This window comes from Aplosporella prunicola, assembly GCF_010093885.1.
Source record: "Aplosporella prunicola CBS 121167 unplaced genomic scaffold K452scaffold_25, whole genome shotgun sequence".
Taxonomy (NCBI): domain Eukaryota; kingdom Fungi; phylum Ascomycota; class Dothideomycetes; order Botryosphaeriales; family Aplosporellaceae; genus Aplosporella; species Aplosporella prunicola.
In genome coordinates this window covers 466,460-489,251 of record NW_022983553.1, presented here as the reverse complement: position 1 = coordinate 489,251, position 22,792 = coordinate 466,460, and the positions used below count along the sequence as shown (strand labels likewise).

At 56.2% G+C, this 22,792-nt stretch overlaps 10 protein-coding genes across 10 annotated transcripts; 6 read left to right on the top strand and 4 right to left on the bottom strand.

Moving 5' to 3' along the window:
* Window positions 1-322: 322 nt before the first annotated feature.
* K452DRAFT_234723 (polysaccharide lyase family 3 protein) lies at window positions 323-1,160 on the top strand (the record flags this gene model as incomplete). The annotated part of the gene is made up of 3 exons (XM_033537381.1): window positions 323-632; window positions 701-856; window positions 916-1,160. 3 exons carry the CDS (start codon window positions 323-325, stop codon window positions 1,158-1,160), a joined length of 711 nt encoding a protein of 236 aa, XP_033393866.1.
* Window positions 1,161-1,599: 439 nt separating this feature from the next.
* Window positions 1,600-3,513, top strand: K452DRAFT_235039 (uncharacterized protein; the record flags this gene model as incomplete). Its single annotated transcript, XM_033537401.1, has 4 exons — window positions 1,600-2,413; window positions 2,456-2,795; window positions 2,841-3,129; window positions 3,181-3,513. The coding sequence occupies 4 exons, from the start codon at window positions 1,600-1,602 to the stop codon at window positions 3,511-3,513; spliced, it is 1,776 nt and encodes a 591-aa protein (XP_033393865.1).
* K452DRAFT_235154 (uncharacterized protein) lies at window positions 3,506-4,918 on the bottom strand (the record flags this gene model as incomplete). The annotated part of the gene is made up of 1 exon (XM_033537408.1): window positions 3,506-4,918. One exon carries the CDS (start codon window positions 4,916-4,918, stop codon window positions 3,506-3,508), a length of 1,413 nt encoding a protein of 470 aa, XP_033393864.1.
* Window positions 4,919-5,217: 299 nt separating this feature from the next.
* On the top strand, window positions 5,218-7,296 carry K452DRAFT_329038 (uncharacterized protein; the record flags this gene model as incomplete). The annotated part of the gene is made up of 4 exons (XM_033545032.1): window positions 5,218-6,535; window positions 6,578-6,802; window positions 6,857-7,027; window positions 7,166-7,296. 4 exons carry the CDS (start codon window positions 5,218-5,220, stop codon window positions 7,294-7,296), a joined length of 1,845 nt encoding a protein of 614 aa, XP_033393863.1.
* A 955-nt stretch (window positions 7,297-8,251) lies between these two features.
* K452DRAFT_311916 (glycoside hydrolase family 51 protein) lies at window positions 8,252-10,625 on the bottom strand (the record flags this gene model as incomplete). Its single annotated transcript, XM_033543478.1, has 4 exons — window positions 8,252-8,497; window positions 8,601-9,074; window positions 9,128-10,290; window positions 10,340-10,625. The coding sequence occupies 4 exons, from the start codon at window positions 10,623-10,625 to the stop codon at window positions 8,252-8,254; spliced, it is 2,169 nt and encodes a 722-aa protein (XP_033393862.1).
* A 631-nt stretch (window positions 10,626-11,256) lies between these two features.
* Window positions 11,257-12,819, bottom strand: K452DRAFT_301509 (uncharacterized protein; the record flags this gene model as incomplete). The annotated part of the gene is made up of 2 exons (XM_033542449.1): window positions 11,257-12,627; window positions 12,685-12,819. The coding sequence occupies 2 exons, from the start codon at window positions 12,817-12,819 to the stop codon at window positions 11,257-11,259; spliced, it is 1,506 nt and encodes a 501-aa protein (XP_033393861.1).
* Window positions 12,820-13,418: 599 nt separating this feature from the next.
* K452DRAFT_301508 (uncharacterized protein) lies at window positions 13,419-15,335 on the top strand (the record flags this gene model as incomplete). Its single annotated transcript, XM_033542448.1, has 2 exons — window positions 13,419-13,784; window positions 13,833-15,335. 2 exons carry the CDS (start codon window positions 13,419-13,421, stop codon window positions 15,333-15,335), a joined length of 1,869 nt encoding a protein of 622 aa, XP_033393860.1.
* Window positions 15,336-15,984: 649 nt separating this feature from the next.
* On the top strand, window positions 15,985-17,804 carry K452DRAFT_311913 (uncharacterized protein; the record flags this gene model as incomplete). Its single annotated transcript, XM_033543477.1, has 4 exons — window positions 15,985-16,275; window positions 16,457-16,765; window positions 16,831-16,932; window positions 16,992-17,804. 4 exons carry the CDS (start codon window positions 15,985-15,987, stop codon window positions 17,802-17,804), a joined length of 1,515 nt encoding a protein of 504 aa, XP_033393859.1.
* Window positions 17,805-18,637: 833 nt separating this feature from the next.
* K452DRAFT_201796 (uncharacterized protein) lies at window positions 18,638-19,103 on the bottom strand (the record flags this gene model as incomplete). The annotated part of the gene is made up of 3 exons (XM_033536045.1): window positions 18,638-18,700; window positions 18,764-18,853; window positions 18,906-19,103. Coding segments are annotated over 3 exons (351 nt in total), but the record flags the coding sequence as incomplete, so codon positions are not given.
* A 275-nt stretch (window positions 19,104-19,378) lies between these two features.
* K452DRAFT_277928 (uncharacterized protein) lies at window positions 19,379-22,714 on the top strand. Its single transcript, XM_033539343.1, has 6 exons — window positions 19,379-19,625; window positions 19,675-19,758; window positions 19,817-19,943; window positions 19,992-20,163; window positions 20,212-21,389; window positions 21,435-22,714. Exons 1-6 carry the CDS (start codon window positions 19,597-19,599, stop codon window positions 22,311-22,313), a joined length of 2,469 nt encoding a protein of 822 aa, XP_033393857.1. The 5' UTR covers window positions 19,379-19,596; the 3' UTR covers window positions 22,314-22,714.
* The last annotated feature ends 78 nt before the right edge of the window (window positions 22,715-22,792 follow it).

The window sequence follows — 22,792 nt, the reverse complement described above, 5'->3', positions numbered from 1 at the left end:
AGCGCCCGGAGGGCGGAAACATGCACCAGGGCCTCCGAGCGGAGACGGCATGAGCATGGTCAGAGGCAGCATGTCGGAGGCAGCACATCGGAGGAAACAACATGGCCCTCAAGGGACAGTCTCTCAAGTATGTATATAAGCCGGCGCCGCAGCAGACAAAGATGCCTCCTCATCAGCACACAGAAGCCAGTCCTTCCTTCCACACTTCCATTCATTCAACCACACATTCATTTGATAGATCTGAGATCATCAGCACCACCTTCATTCATTCAAAATGCAGCCCCAGACTCTCCTCCTTGCTTCCCTCCTCGCGGTTGCCGGCATGGCCGCGCCTGCCGACAACACTCCGGAGCTTGTCCGCCGCTCCAACTTCCCCATCCCCTCCTCCAAGGGCTCTGAGACCTTCAAGTCCGTCAAGTCCATCAAGGGCACCTTTGACGGTGGCATGAAGACCTACGGCCGTGGCGTTAGCTGCACTGGCCAGAAGGAGGGTGGCAACAAGGACGCCGTCTTCCAGCTCGAGGACGGCGCTCACCTCAAGAACGTCATCATCGGCAAGGACCAGATCGAGGGTATCCACTGCATGGGCTCTTGCACTCTCGAGAACGTCTGGTGGTCCGCCGTCTGCGAGGGTGAGTCTTCTTTCTCCCATCCATCACTTACTACAAAGCACACATCATACTGACCAACTCTCTTCTAGACGCCCTGACCCTCAAGGGTGACGGTACCGCCACCATCACCGGCGGTGGTGCCCAGGGTGCCGACGACAAGGTCATCCAGCACAACGGTGCCGGCAAGGTCACCATCGACGGCTTCACCGTCAGCGACTTCGGCAAGCTGTACCGCTCTTGCGGCAGTAAGTCCCCTCACTCACTCCAACACGCAACAACACACACTAACCACGCACACGCACAGACTGCAAGCAGAACGGCTCCAAGCGCGAGGTCATCATCAAGGACGTCAAGGCCTACAACGGCAAGTCCCTCGCCGGCATCAACTCCAACTACGGCGACACCGCCACCTTCACCAACACTTGCGCTTCCTCCGTCAAGGAGGTCTGCGTCGAGTACCAGGGCACCAACAACAACTCCAAGGAGCCCAAGAAGACCCACTCTGGCTCCAGCGGCCACTGCAAGTACTCCAAGGTCTCTTCTTGCTAGATGCCTTAGGGGTTTTGGGAGGGGGTTTGAACGGGGAGCGAAAGTCGCTTCTAATTCCTTTGTTAAAGCTTCGCTGTACATATAGATTAGGACTGTGCTTCTCTGATTAATCGTAACTTTTTGTTGCAATACTTGTGGCTTTTTGGGCTTTGTGATTGTATGCGCTTGACAACGAGTTCCTTCACAGCCGAATTTGAGTAGCTTACTCTTTGCGCTGAAATGTAAAATTTGAATATTTTTCTCATAGAACAAACTTGTCTTGTGCATAACAAAGTGCGAAAGGGAAAGACTATAATTCTTGAATTTGCCGTGAGTTTTTATCATAATTGAGTACTAGAGCAATCGTGTTGGACCAATCAATCATAGCGCTCCTCGGCTACACGTACTATAAACCCCGCCTTCACGCGCCCCGCTACATTCGCCCTTCCATAATTCGAGGATGCCGCCTAAGTTAGCAGCTTGTGATCCTTGCAGATTATCGAAGTTGGCCTGCGACCATTCGCGCCCTGTCTGTTCACGATGCAGAGACCGCGATAAGGCAGCCGCGTGTTGTTATCGGTCAAGGCCGTTCAAAAAGAGAAGGGTCCCGCCGCACGAGCCGAGGGAACTTGGTTTCAACCTCACTCCTTCGACGTATACACCCAAGCACTATCCCAACCCGCTCTATCAGGGCTCGTCAAGCCATACCACTCTCTTCAACCATCTTTCGTCGGAGAGCAGTCAAAAGGATGATCAAACCCTGCATAAGACCCTGGTGGATGACGAAAAAGTCTCTCACGGCGCAAGCTTGATTCGGAGATTTCGCTGCCCTCCGAATGTCTTGTCTTGGATTCCAATCGTTGAAGAATGGGTCAGCAAAGGAGTAAATCTCGCGTTAGCGGACTCTTTCACGGAGCAATGCGCTCAGAGCGTTCGGCTTGTCCTCGAAGCAGAAGATCTGGAGATTTCGACGAAGCTCTTCTTCAATTCCTGCAGCCCGCTGACGGCTACTACATCGGAGGAGTTTTGCGCCAAGTTTTGTGGCGACAATGCGCGATGGGAGACGCTGGGGTTGTTCTTTACCGCCGTCTCCCGGGCCTGCCTCGACTGCACTTACGATGACGAGCGAAAGCGACGCGCTCTTTCGCGACTTGCCATGCACTACTCTGACCTCTGCCTGGAAACGGCTCTATCACTCGACTGCCTGAATGAACTCCAGCTCATACTTCAGTACGAAAACTTTATCAGTCATTCGTTTATAGACGGCGACCAGAGTTAGTACCGCCTCTTATATCACTGGCTTAACTGACCATCAGGCTACTGTTCTTGGAGAAAGATAGGAGATGTTGTGAGCTCCTTGTTTGCTCTCGGTTACCATGAGAAGTTTGATGGTACGCCCTTCATTAGCAGCATCCGTCAACTTACATTCGCTCGAGCTTACTCTGCGGACAAAAACATTTCTGTGTTCTTGGGCCGTCCGCCACGGATCCATCAAAAGTACTGCCAGGTGCTGGATCGAAATTTCCAATGGGCACAGGATGAAAAGTTTTCGTACGCGGTAGACACTCAATGGTCTGCATTGTGTGCGGTGTTGAAAGAGGACATACTTGACCTGTTTAGGGAAGAAGATTACGATAAGAAGATTGAAAGAGCTGGGTGGGTAAAGATGCTTGCAAAATGAAGGTATGCTAATCAATGCAGTGCTATACAAGCTGATGCCGAAGCCCAATGGGAAGCACTGCCCCCGCAGTTCCGACTAGAAGGTGCTTTAAAAGCTTGCGATCGGCATCCAGTGGAGCGAGACTTTTTGGTCAGCGCGCGACTAAATCACCTTCACGTCTTGTTCCTCCTCCGTTTGGCACTGGTACGCGAGGTACCGGGACCAGATGCTCAATTACTCAGCATATCAACGAATATGTTGAGTGTTGTCGTTGAGGCAGTGGTACTTAGAGAAAGCTTGGCCAACTCCGGCACATCAGTAGCCTGGAAGGTATGTGGAACTTGAGAATACCCGTAAGAAGAATTAGCTAACATGTTACAGGTGGTGTATTATGGGCTGGCAGCAGCAGGCATACTTTGCCATGCTTTACTCGACAAGTCCTTCGGGGAGAGTCAAGTCATTCAAGATCTGAGTGTTCTTGTTGCCGAGGTGAACAAAGGAGCGTTAGTCCACATCGAAGACCCAAACTACGCATTGCTATCTCGAGCTGCGCAAACCATCAAGAACCTACTCGACAAGGTTCTGTCCAACGACTACGACCCTCTTTCATCGCCAACAGCACATGAATGGAACTTGCATGACTTTAGCGCCGACTTTTGGTTCCATCTCGCCGAGCACCCGTTTCTGGCGAGCCCCGACTATGAGTTTATGTAGTACGTCTTAAACAATTCCTTACGATGTCTCCGAAACGACTGACAGCCTCATCCAGATCATCTTGCGCTGCCGCTGCGAATGTAAAGCGGAAGTGAACGCCATCTGTATCCTCGCTAACAGAGAACCAGCTGCCTTTACTGACCAATACTCCGTTTTCTTTGGACTTGACGTATATTTCGTCTTCAATGTCAGGATCGGATACATCAAGTTTGATCCAAAGAAACATACCCTCAGTCGGGATTGACCACTGACAGACATCCGAGAGATGGCGCTCGCAAGCTCCGAGAAGAACATTCCGGCGCTGTGTGTAGCGGTGAGATAGACGACTCAACCAGTTGATGAAGCCTTCATGACCCCAGCATTCCTCTAGTAGTTTGTACAGCATGACTTGGGAAACTCCGCTCGGCTCCACTGTACTGATTTCCGTATAGGCCAGAATCCTCTCGACGGCCTGAGAGCATGCCGTCAACCATCCACAGCGAAGTCCTGGAGCGAGGATTTTGGATGTCGAATCCAGACGGAGGACGCGACCAGACACGTCCAGCGACAGATAAGAAACCGGCAATCGACTCAAATATTCATCTGGCGCATCTGAAAAGTCGCCTTTCCCCAACTGGAGGAAATAGTACGGATCGTCTTCGATTATGAAGAGGTCATGGCGCTCTGCAACCTCGTAAATGGCCTTTCGTCGTTCTGTGCTCTGGGTCGTTGCAGTCGGGTTGTGTCCTGAAGGTATCATGTACAAAACTCGTGGCTTGTCTGAGCCATTCCATGTTCTTAGCTTTCGATCCAGGTCTTCGGGCACGAGGCCAAAGTCGTCCATCCTCACACCAACAAGCTTCAACCCATGGGCCTTTGCAATGTCCATGGTCCCGGAATACGTGCGGTCTTCAACGAGAATCGAATCGCCGCGAACACAAAAGATTCGGAAAGCAATGTCGATGGCGGCAGTTGTCCCGCTGGTCAAACAGCACTCCCAGTCGCGGTAGGGAGGGTTGTGGATGAGCTCGATGTGCTCAGTGACGAAGCGGAGGAGCTGCGGGGAGCCAGCAGCGTAGCCGTAGCCCATGGCCATGGCAAAATCATACGCGCTCTCTCCAGTTGTGCAGGACATGGAGCCAGTCTTTCCGTGTATGTCGATCGACTCCCAAGGATAAAACTCCGAGGCTGGCCGCCCTGTCCCGAGACTGATTGTTTTGGAAGGAGTTTTGACTCGTGCAGATGCTTTCAAGATAGAGAGGCCGGGGTTGGTCCTAAAGTGGCGGTCGCAAGGCTTCGCTTTGGGTTTGGAATCTGGATCTTGGACTTTGAACATGCTCGAAGAGGCGAAAGGCGATTCTCCGGATGGCAGAGGCTGGAAACCGGCCCGCTTCTCCTCTAAAATGGTAAGTTTTTGGTGGAACATTTTGCATAAAGATTGGAATACTGACTCTTACAGGGTGCAGCAACCTTTTATCTACAGCTTCCGAGATCGAAATCCCTGGTCGGCATAACCGGAGTACCAGAGAAGTGTCACACTTGGATGATCGGCGTAGTCGGAGTAGTCGGAATGAACGGAGTGGCGATCGGTGTAGCTGCACCCGATAATTACAGCGATACCCTCGGCTGTATGCACGCAAGGTAGTACAAACTGCAGTACTTAAACGGGTGGAACCCAGTGGAGTCAAGGTAACCTACCCTCTCATCCAATCCCTATAGCCCAGCATGCCGTCGACGGTTAAGCTCGCGGCATACCTCTTCACGCGGCTACGGCAGCTCAACATCAGCTCCGTGCACGGCGTACCCGGCGACTACAACCTCGTGCTGCTCGACTACGTAGCGCCGGCGGGGCTCCACTGGGTGGGCAACACCAACGAGCTGAACGCGGGGTACGCGGCCGACGGATACGCACGCATCAACGGCGTCGGCGCCCTCGTCACGACCTTCGGTGTCGGCGAGCTGTCGGCCATCAACGCCGTCGCCGGCGCATACGCTGAGCGCGCTGCCGTCGTCCATGTCGTCGGGACGCCGGAGCTGGCCGCCCAGGACGAGGGCCGTTTGATCCACCACACGTTCAACGACGGCAACTTTCGCCGCTTCGCCCAGATGCATGCGCACGTCACTGTTGCGCAGGCGAGTCTGCGGGACCCGGAGGCCAGTCCGGAGATGATTGACGACGTGCTTAGCCAGTGTCTGCTACACAGCCGGCCCGTGTACATCGAAGTGCCCATGGATCTCGTCGAGGCGAACGTCTCTGCCGCGCGCCTCCAGCACCCCATCACTGTGCCCGAGGCGCTGCCGGACCCGCACTGGGAAGACGCGCTCACAGCGCTGCTCGACAGAATATACAGCGCCAAACAGCCACTCATCCTCGTAGACGGCGAGACGCGCGCTCTCGGCATCGTTGACGCCGTGCAAGCGCTCTCCCGCCTAACCAACTGGCCCACCTATACCACCGTCTTCGGGAAAGGCCTGCTAGACGAGACGGCGCCGAACTTCCACGGCATCTACAAAGGCAGCTACGCCCCCGCCGCCGCGCAAGACTACTTCAAATCCGCCGACCTTGTCCTCGTCTTCGGTCCGCACTTCAGCTCGACGAACTCATACTCCGGCACGGCGATCCCAGCCGCCAGCGCCGCAGTACTAGTCACCGACAGCACTCTCACAACGCCCAACCAAACGTTCGCGAACCTGCCCGCGCGCTTCCTGCTCACGCACCTCCTGCAGACACTCGACGCGGCCAGAGTCCCTCCCGCGGCGTTCACGCCTCCGCCCCTGCCACCACCGCCAGACACTCCGGCCCCAAATGACTTGATCATGCACAGCGTCTTCTGGCCCCGTGTCGCCGCCGCGCAGCTCCTGCAGGCTGGTGAAGTTCTGCTTGCTGAGACGGGCACGGCTGCCCATGGCGCGCGTGACTTGGCGCTCCCGAGGGGCGCGCGCGCTTTCTTTCCCGCGACGTGGTTGAGCATCGGGTATATGCTGCCGGCGGCGCAGGGGGCCGCTTTAGCCGTCCGAGAACGGAGCGAGCGGAGCGGACAGAGTGGGCAGAGCGGGCAGAGTGGGCAAAGTGCCACTACAGCAGAGGGAGCAGCACCACCAAAAGCGGTCCTCTTCATCGGCGACGGCAGCGTGCAGATGACAGTGCAGGAGCTCTCGACCATCATCCGCGAGGGCCTGGACGTGCTTGTCATACTGCTGAACAACGCGGGGTACACGATTGAGCGTGTGATCCATGGGCTAAGGGCGGGGTATAATGACGTTGGGGCGTGGGAGTATGGGCTTGCGGGGAGGTTCTTAGGTGCAGGGGGTAGTGGGGAGGTGGGCGGGACGGGCGGGGAGGGTGTGGGTGGGAACAGCACAGCCGGGTTCGCAGTCAAAGTGCAGACGTGGGCGGAGCTGGAAGATGCCCTCAGTGATGAGCGAGTGTTGAGGGGGCGCGGGTTGAGGGTTGTGGAGGTTTTGATGGGGAGGGAGGATGTGCCGGAGGGGGTGCTGAAGGTGCTGCTTGAGAAGGAGAAGGAGAGGGTTGGTGGTGGGGCTTCTGGAGAGGGGGTGGGTGTGGGTGTTGCAGAGGGGGCGGCGGGGGGGGGAGTGTGGTGTGTGGTGGGTGGATTGGGGGAAGGGGGAGCGAGTAAGTGAGTGGGTGAATGGTGGCTTTGGTCACGGGCAGCTGAGGCTGAAGTGAAGCACAGTGCAGCCACAGGCGCCACTTATCATGCACGCCGGAAGCGGGAGATTGGTTACGGCCTATCATTTAGCACAGACAGTCTTTACTCAAATGTAAAAAGAAAACTGCACTAGAAGCCAGAAGGGAGGAGGTTGACGGTAAATGCCGCTTGATACGGGTTAAGTATGGATTTTTCCTCGTATGTACGAGGTGTTTACTATATCTAGGGGTCTATTTTTGGTTAGTATAGACTTATGATGGTATTTTATATAAACAATAAATAGCTTTTGGAAAATTGGCTTTCAACTCCTTACGGTATTTGTTAGGTGTTAACGTAAGCTATCCTCGTAATACCTCCGCCCAGCCGACGCCCCTAATAATGAGTCTACGGGTCGGGTGTAGGCAATATAGTTAGCGCCGAAGATACGATAATGGGCGGGCGTTCGTCAACGCCACCATGCTCATTCAAGGCAAGATTATATGACAGGCGGATTGCGTCGTTTCCTACTACTCCGAGACGTAGGCCGTTTACTCCTCGTTTTACTTCTAGCTCTAGCCTAATACTAGCACTGATTTCTCTAATAGTGCGCTTCGTATTGGTCGTTTTAGTTTCTTTAGGCCCGGATAATGTACCCAGCTTCAACTATATGTTAAGTGCAATCTACGATGCCTATAGATATAAGGTATTATAGTATTTAAAAAGATATAATAATAAGGATATATACGAGTCTTAAAGCATTCTTTGAGGGTATAGAGGTGTTGATATATACGAGTCCTAGAGTTTACTACGAGAATACGAAAACAATATATTCGAAGGGTTCAAAGGTACTTATAAAGGGATAAAGATATAAACTATCCAAGAGTAGAAAGTATAGCATATCGGTTTGCAGGTATCTTATCACATAGGTAGGCAAAACATCTAGAGGGGGTAGGCAAACCATCCAGTGCCTTTTATAAAACTCAATGAAAAAGCAAGCACGCATCCATTAATACAACTATCTACCTACCACAAAGCACGCACGCAACCATCACGCCAACCCAATCCTTCCCTCTCTCCCTAATCCACTCCACTCCCCCCAAACCCCCTCCCTAGACATCAAACTGCAGCACCGTCAACGAAAACGGAGGCACCTGCCAGTTGAACGCGCCCTCGCGCTTGTGCAGCGCGGACGCCGAAGCCGACAGGTTCAGCGCGCGCGGCACGACGGCATTCTGGTTCTCGGCCGTGTTGAAAGCGTCCAGCGATTTGGCTGTCAGGATGGTGCCGTTGACGCTCGAGTAGGCGCGGTCGAGGCTGGTGGAGAGGGGGACGGTTTGGTTGCCGATGTTTATGACCTGTGGGCGGGGTGTTAGTGGGGGGTTGGTATAAGAGGAGGGAGGGGAAAGAGACAGAGATGAGGGAGCTGGAAAGGGGGAAAGAGGAAGAGGAAGCACGTACCTTCAAAAGCACCACGCCCTCCTTCTCTTCAATACTCGAGGCCCAAAACAGCGGGTTAAACGCGCCCTTCACATTCCTAACCGGCAGGGTCTGGGTGCCCCTAAAATGCGCAAACAGCCACTGCTGCCAATAGCTGGCGCTCAGGACCGTTTCCTTCGGGTTCGCAGTGAAGGAGATCATGTCCGGGGTCCAGTTGTACCAGTTCCTGTTCTGCAAGCTAGGCGCATACGACGACAAGCGCACGACGTCCGGGTTGCGCTCGCCGCCGAGCGCGTACACGCCCTCCGCGATGGCCGACAGCAGCTGCGGGTACGCTATATGCACGTCCGGCGGGTTCGTGTAGTTGACTTCCCCGGACGGCGTGTCGATCTGGTAGACGCTGAACTCGCCGAGCAGCACCCCCACGTCCGTGTTGTTGGTCGTGGCTTGCCAGTTGTCGTAGAAGTCGAAGTCCTCGATGAAGAATGACGGCTCCTGTTGCGGTGGTTAGTCAGGCTCGAGCAATGGCGTTGATTGCCGTGGCTTACCGCGTAGTGGTGCGTGTCCCAGTACGCGCCCTCCGGGATGTCAATCACGTAGTCGTCATTCTCGTTGTACGCTGTCGAGATGTACGTAATGTCCGGGTAGACCTTCTTGAGCCCCGCCAGCATGCGCGAGAAGCGCCACGGGTAGGTTTTGCTGAACCAGTCCTCGTTGCCAATCTCGATGAACTTGATGTCGAAGGGCTCGGGGTGGCCGTGCTTGGCGCGCACCGCACCCCACTTGGTCGACGTGTCGCCCATGCAGTACTCGAGCTCGTCCAAAGCTTCTTGGATGACCTCGTCGAACTTGTCTTCGGGCCAGTCGGTACCATCTTGGCCCCAGATATCGAGCGAAAAGCCGGCGTAGACACCAATCACAGGGACGATTTCCATGTCTTCGCACCATTCGAGATACTCGAGCAGGCCTAGCCCGTCCGTGTTGTAGTAGTTCCAGTTGCCTGGCCTGCCCGGGCGGTCCTTGAGCGGGCCGATCGTCTTCCACCACTTCCAGCGCGTCTGGGTTGATACGCCTTCCAAGTTATTGCCGCCAGGGAAGCGAAGGAAGCGGGGCTTCATGTCGTAAAAGGCTTGAGCAATGTCCTTCCTCAGTCCATTCTTCCTACCCTTGAAAGTTTCAGGGAAGAGCGAGATCAAATCGAAGTATAAGGTTTGGCCCGCAACTTGAGACGCATCCATAGTGAGGGCGAACGTGTTGTTCGAGTTGGGTGCGGTGGCGGTGTTCTCGATCGTCGTGTTCAGCTGCACGTAGTCAAACGTGGGCAGCTTCGCCGGTGGGATATCCGCTTTAGACCACACCTCGCCCGTAAGATTTGAACGTAGGGAGACCGTGAAGCCGACATTTGTGTCATTGTAGCGTGGAGCGTTTGCCAGTACGTGGAATGAAGCACTGTACGTCTGTGGCGACACGTCCATGCCCCACCAGCCATAGTTTAAAAAGCCAACCTCACCCGTGGCGTTCGCAGCTACGTCGACTTGTAGGGCAACTGGCAAGGCATCCGAGAGCGGGTGGAGTCTGTCGAGGGACAGCCGAACGTTACCAATGGCACCCCAGCCAGTTAATACCGGACCGTAGGGGTCTATGGGGTTCTCGCTATTGACAATGACGTTGCCTGTTAGGCCACTCCATTGACCTGGTACGATACCTGAGCCTTGAAGACGTCAGCACAGTCCCAATGTGTCTTTCAATTTTATGCGTACCTTGGAACGCTCGGTTGGCGATCAGTTCCGCGTAAATGCCGCCATCACCGGAATGGTTGATGTCCTCGAACATGAGACCGTACAGGTATGGCGCAGTGTCATTGCGGGCAGACGTGTCTTTTGTGTCAATGTGAAGCTCTACATTGGTGACATTGGTGTGAGTCGCGTTGATGTACTGGCTGTGGGTGAGCTGCCGCGTCTTGCGCGTACGAGAACCGGCTTCGGCGCCAGAAGGAAAGACAATGGCCAGGCCAGCAAGCCCGGCAGTAGCTACGGCTCTCAACATCTTCGACGAGAAAAACGAAAGACAACGAACGGCACGGCGCAGCAACGCTGAGGGGCATTCGGCGAGCTAAATAGCTCTCTGCCTAGAAAAAAATCGGAGATTTGAGAGGGGTACATCTGGGCAACGAAGGCTCGGCAATGGCACAGGCGGACGCGGGTACCCATTATGGAGACGCGAACCAACGCGTGGTTGGGTTGAAATCTGCTGATGCGTGACGCAGCAAACCGGCGTGGCCGGGTAAATGGTCGCATCCCTGCACGACGCCGGTCAAATCGCGGGGTCAGGCGGATCTCCATGGGGACCCAAGCCACAACGGCAAAGCCGCCGCAATCGACTTCAGGCCCGCCATCTGTGGGGAAGGCATGATGCATGCTGACAGTAAAAGCGGCCCAAGTCACCCCGAGCGACGTGCAAATTCTCCGTGCCGCCCGAACGTGCAGAATGTGGCTGAAGATATAGTAGTAGACGGAAATTTGATGCTGTCGTATTGAAACGTGCAGTGAGATCTAGTTGTCGAAACACCTACCTAAACCTCGCAGCGCAGATCTCCTGCGCCACAAAGAGCCTCTGATGAGGGAACCCCGAGCCAATATTCCACAACTCCTGCCCAATGCTACACCCGAGCGGTCCATTACTCTTCTTCTTCTTCTTCGTCAGACTCAATGTCCGTCCGCTCGACAATCAAGTTGCCGCTGCGGCCAATGCGTTCTTTGATGCTACCACCCTTTCCGAGCTCAAAGGCCTCGCGCGGCATGGGAGAGACGAGCAGGAATTTGTATTCGTGCTCGTACCCCGTCGGTTTCTCGGTTTCAGACGGGACGTCGCCTTGGAGAACGCCGTAGCATTCAACAAAGGCATAGAGCTCCTCCATTTGAGCATCCGAAGCGAACTTCCTAATGATGCGATCGCCGGACGGCATACGCAGGCTGATCCGAACGGCATCCTCGCTCGGTTCAGGGGCGATAGATCGCGCCCTCCACTTCCGCCACTGGTCGAGGTTGCGCGCCTCCCTCTCCTTTGCCTCCTCCCTTTCTCTTTGTTCCCGCTCCTCGCGCTTCCTTGCTTCTTCAGCTTCTTTCCTTTGCCTTGCTCTTTCCCTGTCCTGAGCCAGCGACCTTTCGTATGCCGTATCCTGTGCCTGCCGTAAATTCCGTGCTGCCTGATGTTCTGCCCTCGTCGCGCGCGCCCTATTTAGTGGTTCGGAGTTTTGCGCGATGGCTGTTTGAATCTTAGATAAGAAGGAATTAGGCGGCGTAGGGCCAACGATGCGAGCGACCGTGGACATCGCGGTTGACGATACAGCTGGCGTGTGAACAATGAGGCCTGCGAACGGGAATTTGGTGCAGCTCAACGCGTCCGAGACTTGATACGCCTCGGCATCTTGAACGTTTCCGGCCCAGATGATGATGTTATTTTGCGGGTCCTTGATGAAGTTTGCGACTTCCGGAGCGAGCAGCGTGTCCTTGACGAAGGACGAAGTGTCGTCATGCTCCGGCGATACCAGCAGAACCAATAGAAACTTGAGCTCCTTCTTGGCTTGATCAAAGGCTTGCGCGTAACCGCCCTCGAAGAAGGGTAGATTGTGACTGCCGTACTCTTCCTCAAACTCTCGTATGAAGCGCGCGGCCGTGTCCCGGGAATTCAGCGGTCGCCGCCCGCTCGTGTCTCGTCGTCGCGCCTGCGATGTGCTCCTTGCTGCGAACATGCGCGGTAGGAAGGGGAATAGCCAGGTAAAAACGCTAAAGAACTTGGAGAAAACGCCGTACGCCAACCTGAATGGAAAGGTCACGACAGAGAGGATGAAGGGTGCCTGTTGCGTAACCTGGCTCTCGGGCTGCGGTACCACGCGAGGAGCTGGTTCCAGGTTTCGCCGGCCTGCAGAGGGTCTGCCGAAGCCATTCGCAAGCGTCTCTGCGCGCCGGGTGTCTTGCGGTGGAGGGATGGTCTCTTCGGGGACGACGGGCTCGGCTGGTTCGCCATCAAAGAACCTAGAGATGGCTATCTGCCGATAATTAGCGGATGCAAGTGGGAGTAGTGGCGAAGGAATGGATTGGATTACCTGCACGTTCCACTGGCAGCGCTGCAGCAGCGGCACGGCCGACTCGACGTCCTGGTCGGTGACGGCGGAGAACTGCTGCAGGGCCAGCTGCTGGTCCTCGGTGAGCTGGTCGAGGTCGACGGTAGGAGTCGCCATGGCGGAGGGGCGAGCAGCCGTTGCAGGTAGAAATGTGACTACTACCTGGAGACAGGCGAGGTGTCTCGATGGTTTGATGGTTGATGATGACGAAAGAAGGCGGTGTGCCGGGCGGATCTGGCAGGACTGGGCGCGGAATGTCGTGGCCGGTGAGGAGCGGGAGAGTCTGGGCAGTGGGCGGCCAGGTTTAAGTGTGCGAGAGCGCAGGCTGAGACACGGGCGGATCTCGAATCAATGGGCCGCGTACATACTCGAGCCGGCCCCGTCCACGCCCTCAGGCTCTCACGCCCTCTCTCTCTCTATCCTCTCTCGCCCGCTCGCAATCGCCGCCCTCGCCTCGCGCCGCCCCGCCTGCCCGGCCCTGATGGACGGCCTGCCCCCGCGGCGCATTCGACATCACCACGTCTAATCTCCCCAAGCTCGGCCGCCCCGCCATGCTCCTTTGATCGGACCATGCTGCATGACCCTCGACACCGCTGATGGCCGCAATTGGGGGTAGCCCGGGTGAAGGGCGCCGCGCAGTCGCCTCGCCGCGACCCAACAAAGGACGTGGTATGCATTGCACCATCCGCCAGAGCAGGGGCGCGAGGAGCTGAGCCATGACAGACTACCACCCGAAGAGCAACATCCTCTGCCGCAACGTCACCATCTACGGCCACTGCCGCCACGAGCACACCGGCTGCGTCTTCAACCACGACCCCGCCAAGGTCAACTCCTCCCAGTCCGAGAACGTCAAGAAACGCTTCAACGTCGACTCCCCCTCCTTCACTCCGCTCCAGCCCGCTACCAACGGCGCCGCCTCCTCCTCGCCCCGGCAGACGACCATCTCCCCAAAGGCCGCCAATGCCGCCGTCTTCACCCCCAAAAAGTCCAACAGCTTTGCTCCGGGGCCGCCCAAGGACGCGACCCCCGAGTGGCACGGCCATGACTTCCAGGAGTTTGTCCCTCAGGGCTTCGATGTCCAGGTGAGTAGCACACCACAGCTCCGCGTTGGTGCTGTGCTGACGTCGCAGGGCGACCCGGCCGTGTCTGCCGCAGCGCTAAACTCATTCGACACCTTTGCCGTGTCGTCGGCCATGGGCGGCATCAGCCCAGCCAACCATGCCGCCCAACTCAACCCGTACAGTCAAGAGACGGCCGCCATGGCTGGAGCGGCCTACTTTCAAAACGCGGCCGGTTTCACTCAGCCGATCCAATACCATCTTTACGCACCCATGGGGCCCCACCCGGAGAATCTCCTCGTATATCAGAAAACCACACATGATTTCTTTATCCCTGATCAGCTGCGGGAGGACTTGCAACGCAAGTCCGAGGCACAACGACAAATACTCCCCAACTCCTCTCTGCCTAGCGCTGTCGATCACTTCCATTCGCTGGTGCCCTTGGACACAAACAATCAACGAAACAATGCTCTTTTTGGATATCCCACCTGGGTTTACAAAGCCGTTTCGGGCAAAGACGGTCTGACTTATACGCTTCGCAGGCTCGAAGGCTACCGCTTGACGAGCGAACAGGCCATCTTTTCCGTGCGCCCTTGGAAGCGCATTGACAACGGCAATATCGTTACCATTCACGACGCATTCACTACCCGGGCCTTTGGCGACAGCTCGCTCATTTTTGTGACTGACTACCACCCTCTCTCCAAGACGCTCTCTGAGCAGCACCTCAACACCACTCCGCGTGGCTTCCACAACAGGGTGAACACGAGCACCATCCCCGAGTCGGTTCTCTGGGGCTACATTGTGCAGATCGCTTCTGCATTGAAGGCGATGCACAGCAACAATCTGGCAGCGAGACTCCTTCACCCCAGCAAGATTCTAGTCACGTCCAAAAACAGAATCCGTATCAACAGCTGTGCTATTCTTGACTTGATTCATTTTGAAAGCTCGCGCCCGATGAACGAGCTTCAGCAAGAAGACCTTCAACAGCTCGGTCGCCTGATCATCACCATCACAAGCAATAATTCTATCAACCCGGCAAACATGCAAAAGGCTGTAGAAGTGTTGTCTCGCAGCTACAGCAAAGATCTCATCGAGTGCGTGTCTTGGCTTTTGAGCCCTCAGGATTTGCAGTCCAAGGATGTCAATACCTTTTTGGCGTCGATTGCAGACAAAGTCACGATTCTCCTTGACAACACCTTCCACGCCGAAGACACTCTCACGTCCAACCTTGGCCGTGAATTGGAGAACGGACGTCTCGTGCGCCTCATGGCCAAGCTTAACTTCATCACCGAGCGTCCCGAGTTCGACAATAACCCGCAGTGGTCGGAGACCGGCGAGCGCTACTACCTCAAGCTCTTCCGTGACTACGTGTTCCACCAGGTAGACGCCAACGGCAACCCAGTCGTCGACTTGGCGCACGTCCTCAACTGCCTCAACAAGCTGGACGTGGGCACGGAAGAAAAAGTATCGCTGGTGAGCCGTGACGAGCAGAACGTGCTGGTCGTCAGCTACAAGGAAATCAAACGAGGCGTGGAGCTGGCGTTCCAGGAGCTCCTCAAGCCGAAGCGTAGATAAACGCAGAAGAGGCAAAACGAAGCATAGAAGAAATGGGGGCATTTTGAGGACTAAGACGTTGGAATTTTGGAGAGACAGAAAGAGCGGGAGAGAGAAATCCGGAATGAAGCGGACCGCCCACCAAAGCTGTGGCCAGGGACCGGATGGGGGAGGGAGATGCAGAAGATCAAACGGCAAACCTCTGTTATACTTTTGAATCCAAAGCTTTGGTAGAATTGACGCAAATCAATCTTGATCAACCATGAACGTCGCCGACAGGCCGATATCGCATGCATGCACGTGATGAGCGAGCTTATCTCCCGAGTCATCACCCCATAGCATAGCGTGCATAGGCAGAGTGCTGACTGTGTAGCACCTACAATTGACGACCGCAGGCAGCAGTAGTTGGCCACGACTCGACACGTACAGACGTCAAGACGGCTGGCCCTACCACTCCGACCCCTCCACCACACCCCACATCCAACCCCTCTACTCCGTACCCTGGTTACATAGACGACCACACAACACACAACAACAGCACAATTGAAGCTTCAGGCAAACAAAGCAACAGAAGGAAAAAAAAAAGACAAAATAAATGCCCAACCTACCCTCCCGCACCGACACGATCCTCGGCGCGCCGCCCCAGCACCGCATCCACTTCAGCCGCGCAATGGGGTACAGCGAGCGGGTATGCCACCTCTGCGGGGCATCGTTCAATGTAGCGCGGATCCGGCGGGCGGACGAGGCGGCCGACGCCGCGTGGATGTACTATGGCTACGGGTTCTTGGATGGCCGCGACGAGGATGATGGCTGTGGGGGCAGGAGCACCGCGGACACGGGGTGCAGGTTCGGTGGCAGGGAGAGCAGGTGGGGTGATGGCGAGTGGGAGCATTTGGCGGGGCCGCGGTGCGTCTCTGAGCAGGGGTATAGTGGGTGGAGGATTGGGGCGGGGGAGCTGAAGGTATGTTTGAGTTCTTTTTTTCGGTGTTGTTGAGGTCTTTCCTTTGGCCGGTTTCCGTTTCCTTCTTCCTTTCGTTCCTTTCTCCTGAGACGGGCGGACGGGCGAGCGATTGCGCAACGCAACAGCAGACCGCGACTCCGGGTCAGAGCCGAGCGGGCTGACGGCTTTCCCCTACATACAGCCCATGACGCGGGTGCAGTGCATCCTGCGCAAAGACGAGACGTGGACGCCGGAGCCGGACGACGCGCCCTACGAGGCCGAGAGCAAGTGCTTCGTGACGGGGGTCTCCCAGAACGCGCCCGACGAGTTCAGCATCCGGCGCGGCGACTTCTTGCCCGTGCGCCATGGCGTCTCGGACACTAACATCAGCAACTGCGGCGAGTATGGCTGGGGCATCCCCTTCCATGCCCAGTGCTTTGAGATCTACAAGCGCGTGTGCGTGCGCCGCTTTGGTGAGGTCGATATCGATGCTTTGTGGGAGCTGCGTGAGGTAAGAACGTCTACGTCCCGTTCGATATATCAGCTTGTGCAATGCTGATGGTTTGCGTGTTGTAGCTGGAAGGCGATTACGGCAATGATGGCTGGGATGACATAGAACGGTGTCCCGAGCTGCAGGATTGTCGCCAGCAGTGGTGGCAGCACGAAGTCGGCACGGAGGTGTGTTCTCTCCTGCACCTTGCACTCCATGCCCTTTCCACTAACTCTTCTCCTCCAAGTGGCTCGTAGCAGACCCAATCACGATCCCGTTCCTGCAGCAAAAACTCCAGAACCCGCCGCAGCTGGTGCTGAAGCCCAAAAAGCCGCCTACGCAAGAGCAAGAACAAAAACAAGAGCAAGAGCAAGGACAGTCAAACTCTGCAAAAACGCCAGATGCAACAACAGCAGTATCAGACACAAACGCAACCACAAACCCCTCCCCCTCCCCCACCCCTTCCCACAGCCCAAGCAGCAGCAGCACCACCACCACCCCCACCGACCCCTTCACGCGCCTCTCCAACGAACTCCTCGCCGAAATCATGCTCTGCCTAGCCCCCCACGACGTCGCAGCGCTGCGCCTCTCCTCGCGTGCCTTTACGCATCTCCCGGACCTCGTCTTCAAGCACTTCATCCGGGTGTCGATGCCTTGGCTTTGGGAAATCGACTCCCTGAAAACAACACCTACCACCTCTGCCCCCCACAACCCCTCCCCCGCTGGCAACCCCTCCAGCTCCAGCACCGTCAGAGCAAACTCCTCTGGCGCAAGCCTCCGGTCCTCCTCCGTCGGACCCCGCTTCCGCTACCGCGACCTACACGCCGCCCTAAAGCCGCACAGCGCCTTCCTGCGCGCCCAGCTCGGCCTGCGCAACCGTCGCCGTATCTGGGGTGACGTGGTGGCGATCGTGGAGAAAGTGGCGAGGTTGCGCGAGCAGGGGGAGAAGGCGTGGGAGGGGCGGAGGTGGAGAGATGGCGAGGACGCTATGGAGGATGTCGCTGCGAGACGGGCGGGGGGAAGGAGAAGTCTGGCTGGGGGAAGAGGGAGGATTGGGTAGGTTGTGTGGTGTGGGGTTGGGGAAAGGTGGGGAGGGATGTGGTTTGTTGTGTTGCGTGGGTGGCTGTATATAGATTTTGAGCTCGCGTGTAGAGGAGCTGCGTAGCTGTATATATTGCGATGTCTTTTTCGAGAGCAAGCTTGAGCTCGTTTACTACACCATCCATCGAGTTTCCAAGCTCTATATGACTTGATTTAGTGTCTTCTGGTTAATTCTGTTTTACAACTTTCTGCTCTAGTGCTTCCGTGCAACAATCTCCATTTGCTCCTCCTGCCCATTCCCCCATGCTTTTCTATTGTACACCCAGCCTCAACAGCACCTAGGGCAACCACCACGCTCGCCTACCCGGCCATGGCTCACACCTGAAAGACTGCTTTGCTCTCTCCCACCCGAAGCTACTTCCTAGCTAATCCGCCCTGCTTCCCGCCCCGTCCGAATCGCACGCTCGGCGGCACGAACCGGAGCGATGACATTGACTGCGTTAGTCCATCCATTGGGTCGCCTGCTGGGGCCGTAGGTCCAGCCGGAGCAGCAGCACTAGCGCTGTCTGCTGTTGGGGTTTGGCGCGGAGGTTTGCTGGCGGCGGCAGTAGGGAGAGAATAAGAAGGAGAAGAAGCAGAAGGCGCGTGTTTCGACTGCTGCAGGCCGGATGGGGGACCGGGCGGCGGTGCTGGGGTGCAGATGTCCATGGCTGAGTCTGCGTCTGCGGCACTGGCGGGCTGCTGCGGTGACTGGGGTGCGGGGTTGGAGCTGGGGTTGGGTTTGGGAGGTCCGGGTTTGGAAACTGCGGGCTTGTGGCCTGCGAGTTTGAGGGGGACGCGCCCTGGGGCGTGGCCTGGACGGAGCATGGAGTTGCGGCCTTCGATGCCGGTGTTGACGATGAAAAAGTCGTAGAACTGGTGAGTGCCTGGTAAGAAAAGGGACTGGATATATAGAGGCAAGAAATGCTGGCTACGTACCGTGGGGAATTGATGCTTGTCTATCATGTGCCGTCTCCTCTTGGGCGGCTCGGAGCAGACCCTGTCGCAGCCTTCGACGAAGCATGCGTACTGTAGGACAGGTTAGGCTAGGTCTAGTTTAGTGAATGTAGTAGGTACTTACTATCTTTTCTCCCTTGGCCTTGCGAGCTTCATTGATGGGGTCGTGGTTCTCGGCAATGTGCAGGTTCAGGTAGTGAGTCGAGGGGAAGTTTCTTCTGCACTCCAGGCACCGGTTCGTGTGATGCTTCTGGTAGTGGACGTCGTACTCGGTGTAAGTAGGAAAGGAGAGAGGCTCATGGGGTGGGAGTAAACATTTCATGACTACGCGGCGGTCTTGCTGCTGGCCGTCGCCGCCACCGCTGCCGCCGCTGCTGCTGTCGACCTTTTCATACTTGGCGGCATGGTCCGAGGGCTCTGTAATGGCGGTAACTTCCTCAGACTCCGAGTCTTGTCGGGAGCGTTTGCTCATTGTCACGGTCACGGGTGTGTATGTAATGAGATGACGGCGATTTCACCGGGTCGCTCGGGCGGCGGATTATTAGCGATGATACAACCCGACCCGACTCCCGCGCCGGAACGTCGACTGGTGGGCTTCCAACTTTCCTCAGTCCTCCACCTCCACCCCCCTCGACCCGCAAGAGAGCCGCGAAGACGTAGTCGCTTGCGCGCTCGCCCGCCGTCGCATCTCCTCCCTGGCGCACTCGGGAGACCCTGCTGCCTTCCATGGATCGCAACAGCACTGCCGCCAGCCCGCACTTTCCACGAGACATCTGACCTGGCGTCACCTATGACCCACACAAGCAACCAGAGGCATGGCCACACCCGCTGAGCAAGCAGCGACGTATGCACACCATCCTCCCGCCCTACCCGCCGCTAACTTGCCCCTGCAGGCTCGCTCGTACCACTGAGCAGGACCTCAATTCCAAACTTAGCGACAAGCACTCGTCTGCTGAAATTGCCGCCCTTCTCCGAGAGTGCGCCTCCAAGCCTCTGCCTTTTCGCCTTCGCCTGCGCCCACTTACACATGGACAGGTACCGCGCTGCATGCGAAAAGACCATCTTCGCCGACTTCCAGTATGCCGCTGACGCCGGCATCGAGGCCCAGCTGTGGGCCGCCCACAGCAAAGTCAACACGTACTTTCGGAAGCAGCTGAACAAGGTGCGCCTCGTTGCATCGCCCCGCCTGCGCGCCGCTGACGGAACACAGTTGAACAAGGAGAACAAGAACAGGGCCGTCGAAATACGCGTCCTCCAGAAACAGTACCTCGAGTTCATCAAGTCCAGCCAACGCTTCTACCGCCAATTCATTATACACCTGGACAGCGCCTTCGAAGGCCTTCCAGAACTCCGGGCCGTTGCGCGAAAGTGGAAGAGCGACAGTATGGGTCCGGACATCGCTCGGCTGTCATGAGGCTGACTACTCCCAGTTTCACATGCCTCGGTCACGAAGCAATTCCCGCCGGGAATGCAGAAGCAAATCAGAAATTCTCTGTACAACACGCTAATTCAGCTCGGGGATCTGTCTCGTTATCGTGAAGGGGAGATTGGAGGGAAGGAGAAAGACTGGAGACAAGCGGTTGGGTATTACGGCCTCGCGACTGCCATTTATCCTGATTCCGGTATCTCCCATAACCAACAGGCGGTCATTGCTCTCTCGGAAGGCAATCATTTCCGCGCCACCTACCATTTATACCGAGCTCTGGCCGCAAAGGAACCACACCCGCTGGCCAAAGGAAACCTCGAACTGGAGTTTAAGAAAATCATCACGGCTTGGGACAGAGGCGAGCTCATCGGCCGGCAAGCGCATCCCAAGGACAACGGTGCGAATCGGGCCCTCATCGCTTGGTTCGTGCGTCTTCACAGCAAGTGCTACAAAGGCCAAGAGTTTGCCGGTCACGAAGAGTTGGAGGGCGAGGTCTTGAGCCAGTTGGCCGTGGAAGTCAAGGAGCGGTCGCTCGAAGGCCTCGTCCAAAAATTCATTCTCATCAACATCGCCGCCGAACACTACGCTACCGTAAGGCTGGAGGCTGGCGCCCAAGAAGGACATACAGCGCCCGAAAACGTCCGCTCCTATTTCTATTTCCTGCGTCTCAACGTCAAGACCTTTTTCCGCTTGCTCCAGATCTTGCAGCCGGAATTGGAACGCTTAACCGGCGAGGATGTCAATGCCACTGAGCAGTCTGAGGAACTGTCCGACAAAGTCACCGTGGTCGCTCGGCGCATTCTCCCCGGACTTCGTCTGTACAGTTCTTGGTTCACAAACAACTGGAAATTCCTGTCAGCCGATCTTGACAACTTCGAAGGCTCAATCTCAAAGGTTGAGGTGAGAGAGTTGTGGAAAGCCTATGCCGAAACGCTCACCCTTCTCGCGTCGGCGTTTCCAGCTGACCGTCTTCCGGCGGAGCAGTACCTGCTTGAAGAAGACGTGGACACCCTCGGCTTCCGACCTTTAATCTCCGACAAAACCCTCAAAACATGGTACTACGGTGCTGATCTGAAGCCAAAGTGGTCTGACGAAGGCCTCAAGCGCAGTCATCCAAATGTCGAGATGGTGATGCGCATCCGTGACTTTTTAATTGACGGTTTAGAGTTGACACAGGACGAGGTTAGTAGTTCGCTTTGTTGTAAGTGCACCTATTGACGGCAACAGGATGCCCCACTCGCTTTGGACGGGATGCGTTTCATTTACCAAGAGGCCGGCATACCTTCTCAACTCCTCGCGAGCCCTGGCGACAAGAGTGAAAGGGCCGTGCCGGTAGAAATTGTGGATGTCCCCCGTATGCAGAACAACGGCGTCATCCCGGATGATCAGACTTCCTACGGCGTTGCACCCTCGGAGACCGCCTCTGTTACCATCTCCAAAGATGCCGCTATGAACCGTATGGTAGATGATCTCCTTGGCCCCGAGGATGGTTTGGATCCTCTCCCTGAGGAAGACGAAAATGTTCCGCCAACTCCACCCGAACAGACTTTCGAGGATACTGCACTGATCAACGACAGTTCGTACGGGATTACGCCGCTAAACGCCGGCGACTACGTTAACATGGTCCGCAACTACAGCCAGTCAGCTTGCACACCGGAGAATACATATGTGAACAACGCCACTGCCTCTCCCGCCATGCGCAATCTCCCGACTTTGCCTTCATTGCCAGACCAGTCGGGCATTTGGAGCAAGAATTACGAGTCTCACGCGCCGAGCACTCCGGTGATTCCACCTGGCTTTAGCATGCACCACTCTTCTATGGGGAGACACAGCATCAGCCACTCGCGTCACGCCTCCCAAAATTCAGTTTGGAGCCCGATGCCAATGCATCAGGGACGCTCAGGCTCTACTCCAGACGGAACTGCTGACTTGAGCTACCATGCGTACCGCAACAGCTACGGACCGGCTACCGGAATTGGGAGCAATGCCTATGATATTGGCATGAGAAGCCCGTTGTTGTTTGGGGGAGGTACCTGGGGGACGGACTTGGACCGCAATCGCAGCCCCTACCTGAACACACCACCCAACGGGCAGGGTGGTGGCTGATGCGCACGGCCTTTGCCCGCTTTTATCGCGGGATGGATTTGATGACTTTCGAGCATCGTCGTATTCGCGCAGACGTTCACTTCGAGTCCAGTAGGCAAACGCAGGAGGACCGATCTCCAGGATCCCGCCGGATGACGCCCGCCTGTTTGACACGCTCCCGGCGCGGCACATGAGCGGAGAAATCGGCCTTGACGCTGGACACGGTCAGCATAGACTACTTCGGCGTAGCTCAGATGCGGGCTTGTCACTAACTAGGGGATGGATGTTGTTGAACCAAATTGGATGAAAGGGATTGTTCATTAGCTATTTGTTTTGTCGCTCCCAGATTGAAACCAGCGGCATCAGTAGGTAGTAATTATCTGTTTTGTGAGTGCCGTATCAAATAATATCTAGACATGGATACATATGTAAGGTCAGGTGAGATCTCCGCTTTACCGCGGATGCTGTCGGGAAGCGTGAATCCATTTTGCAGTGCTCGA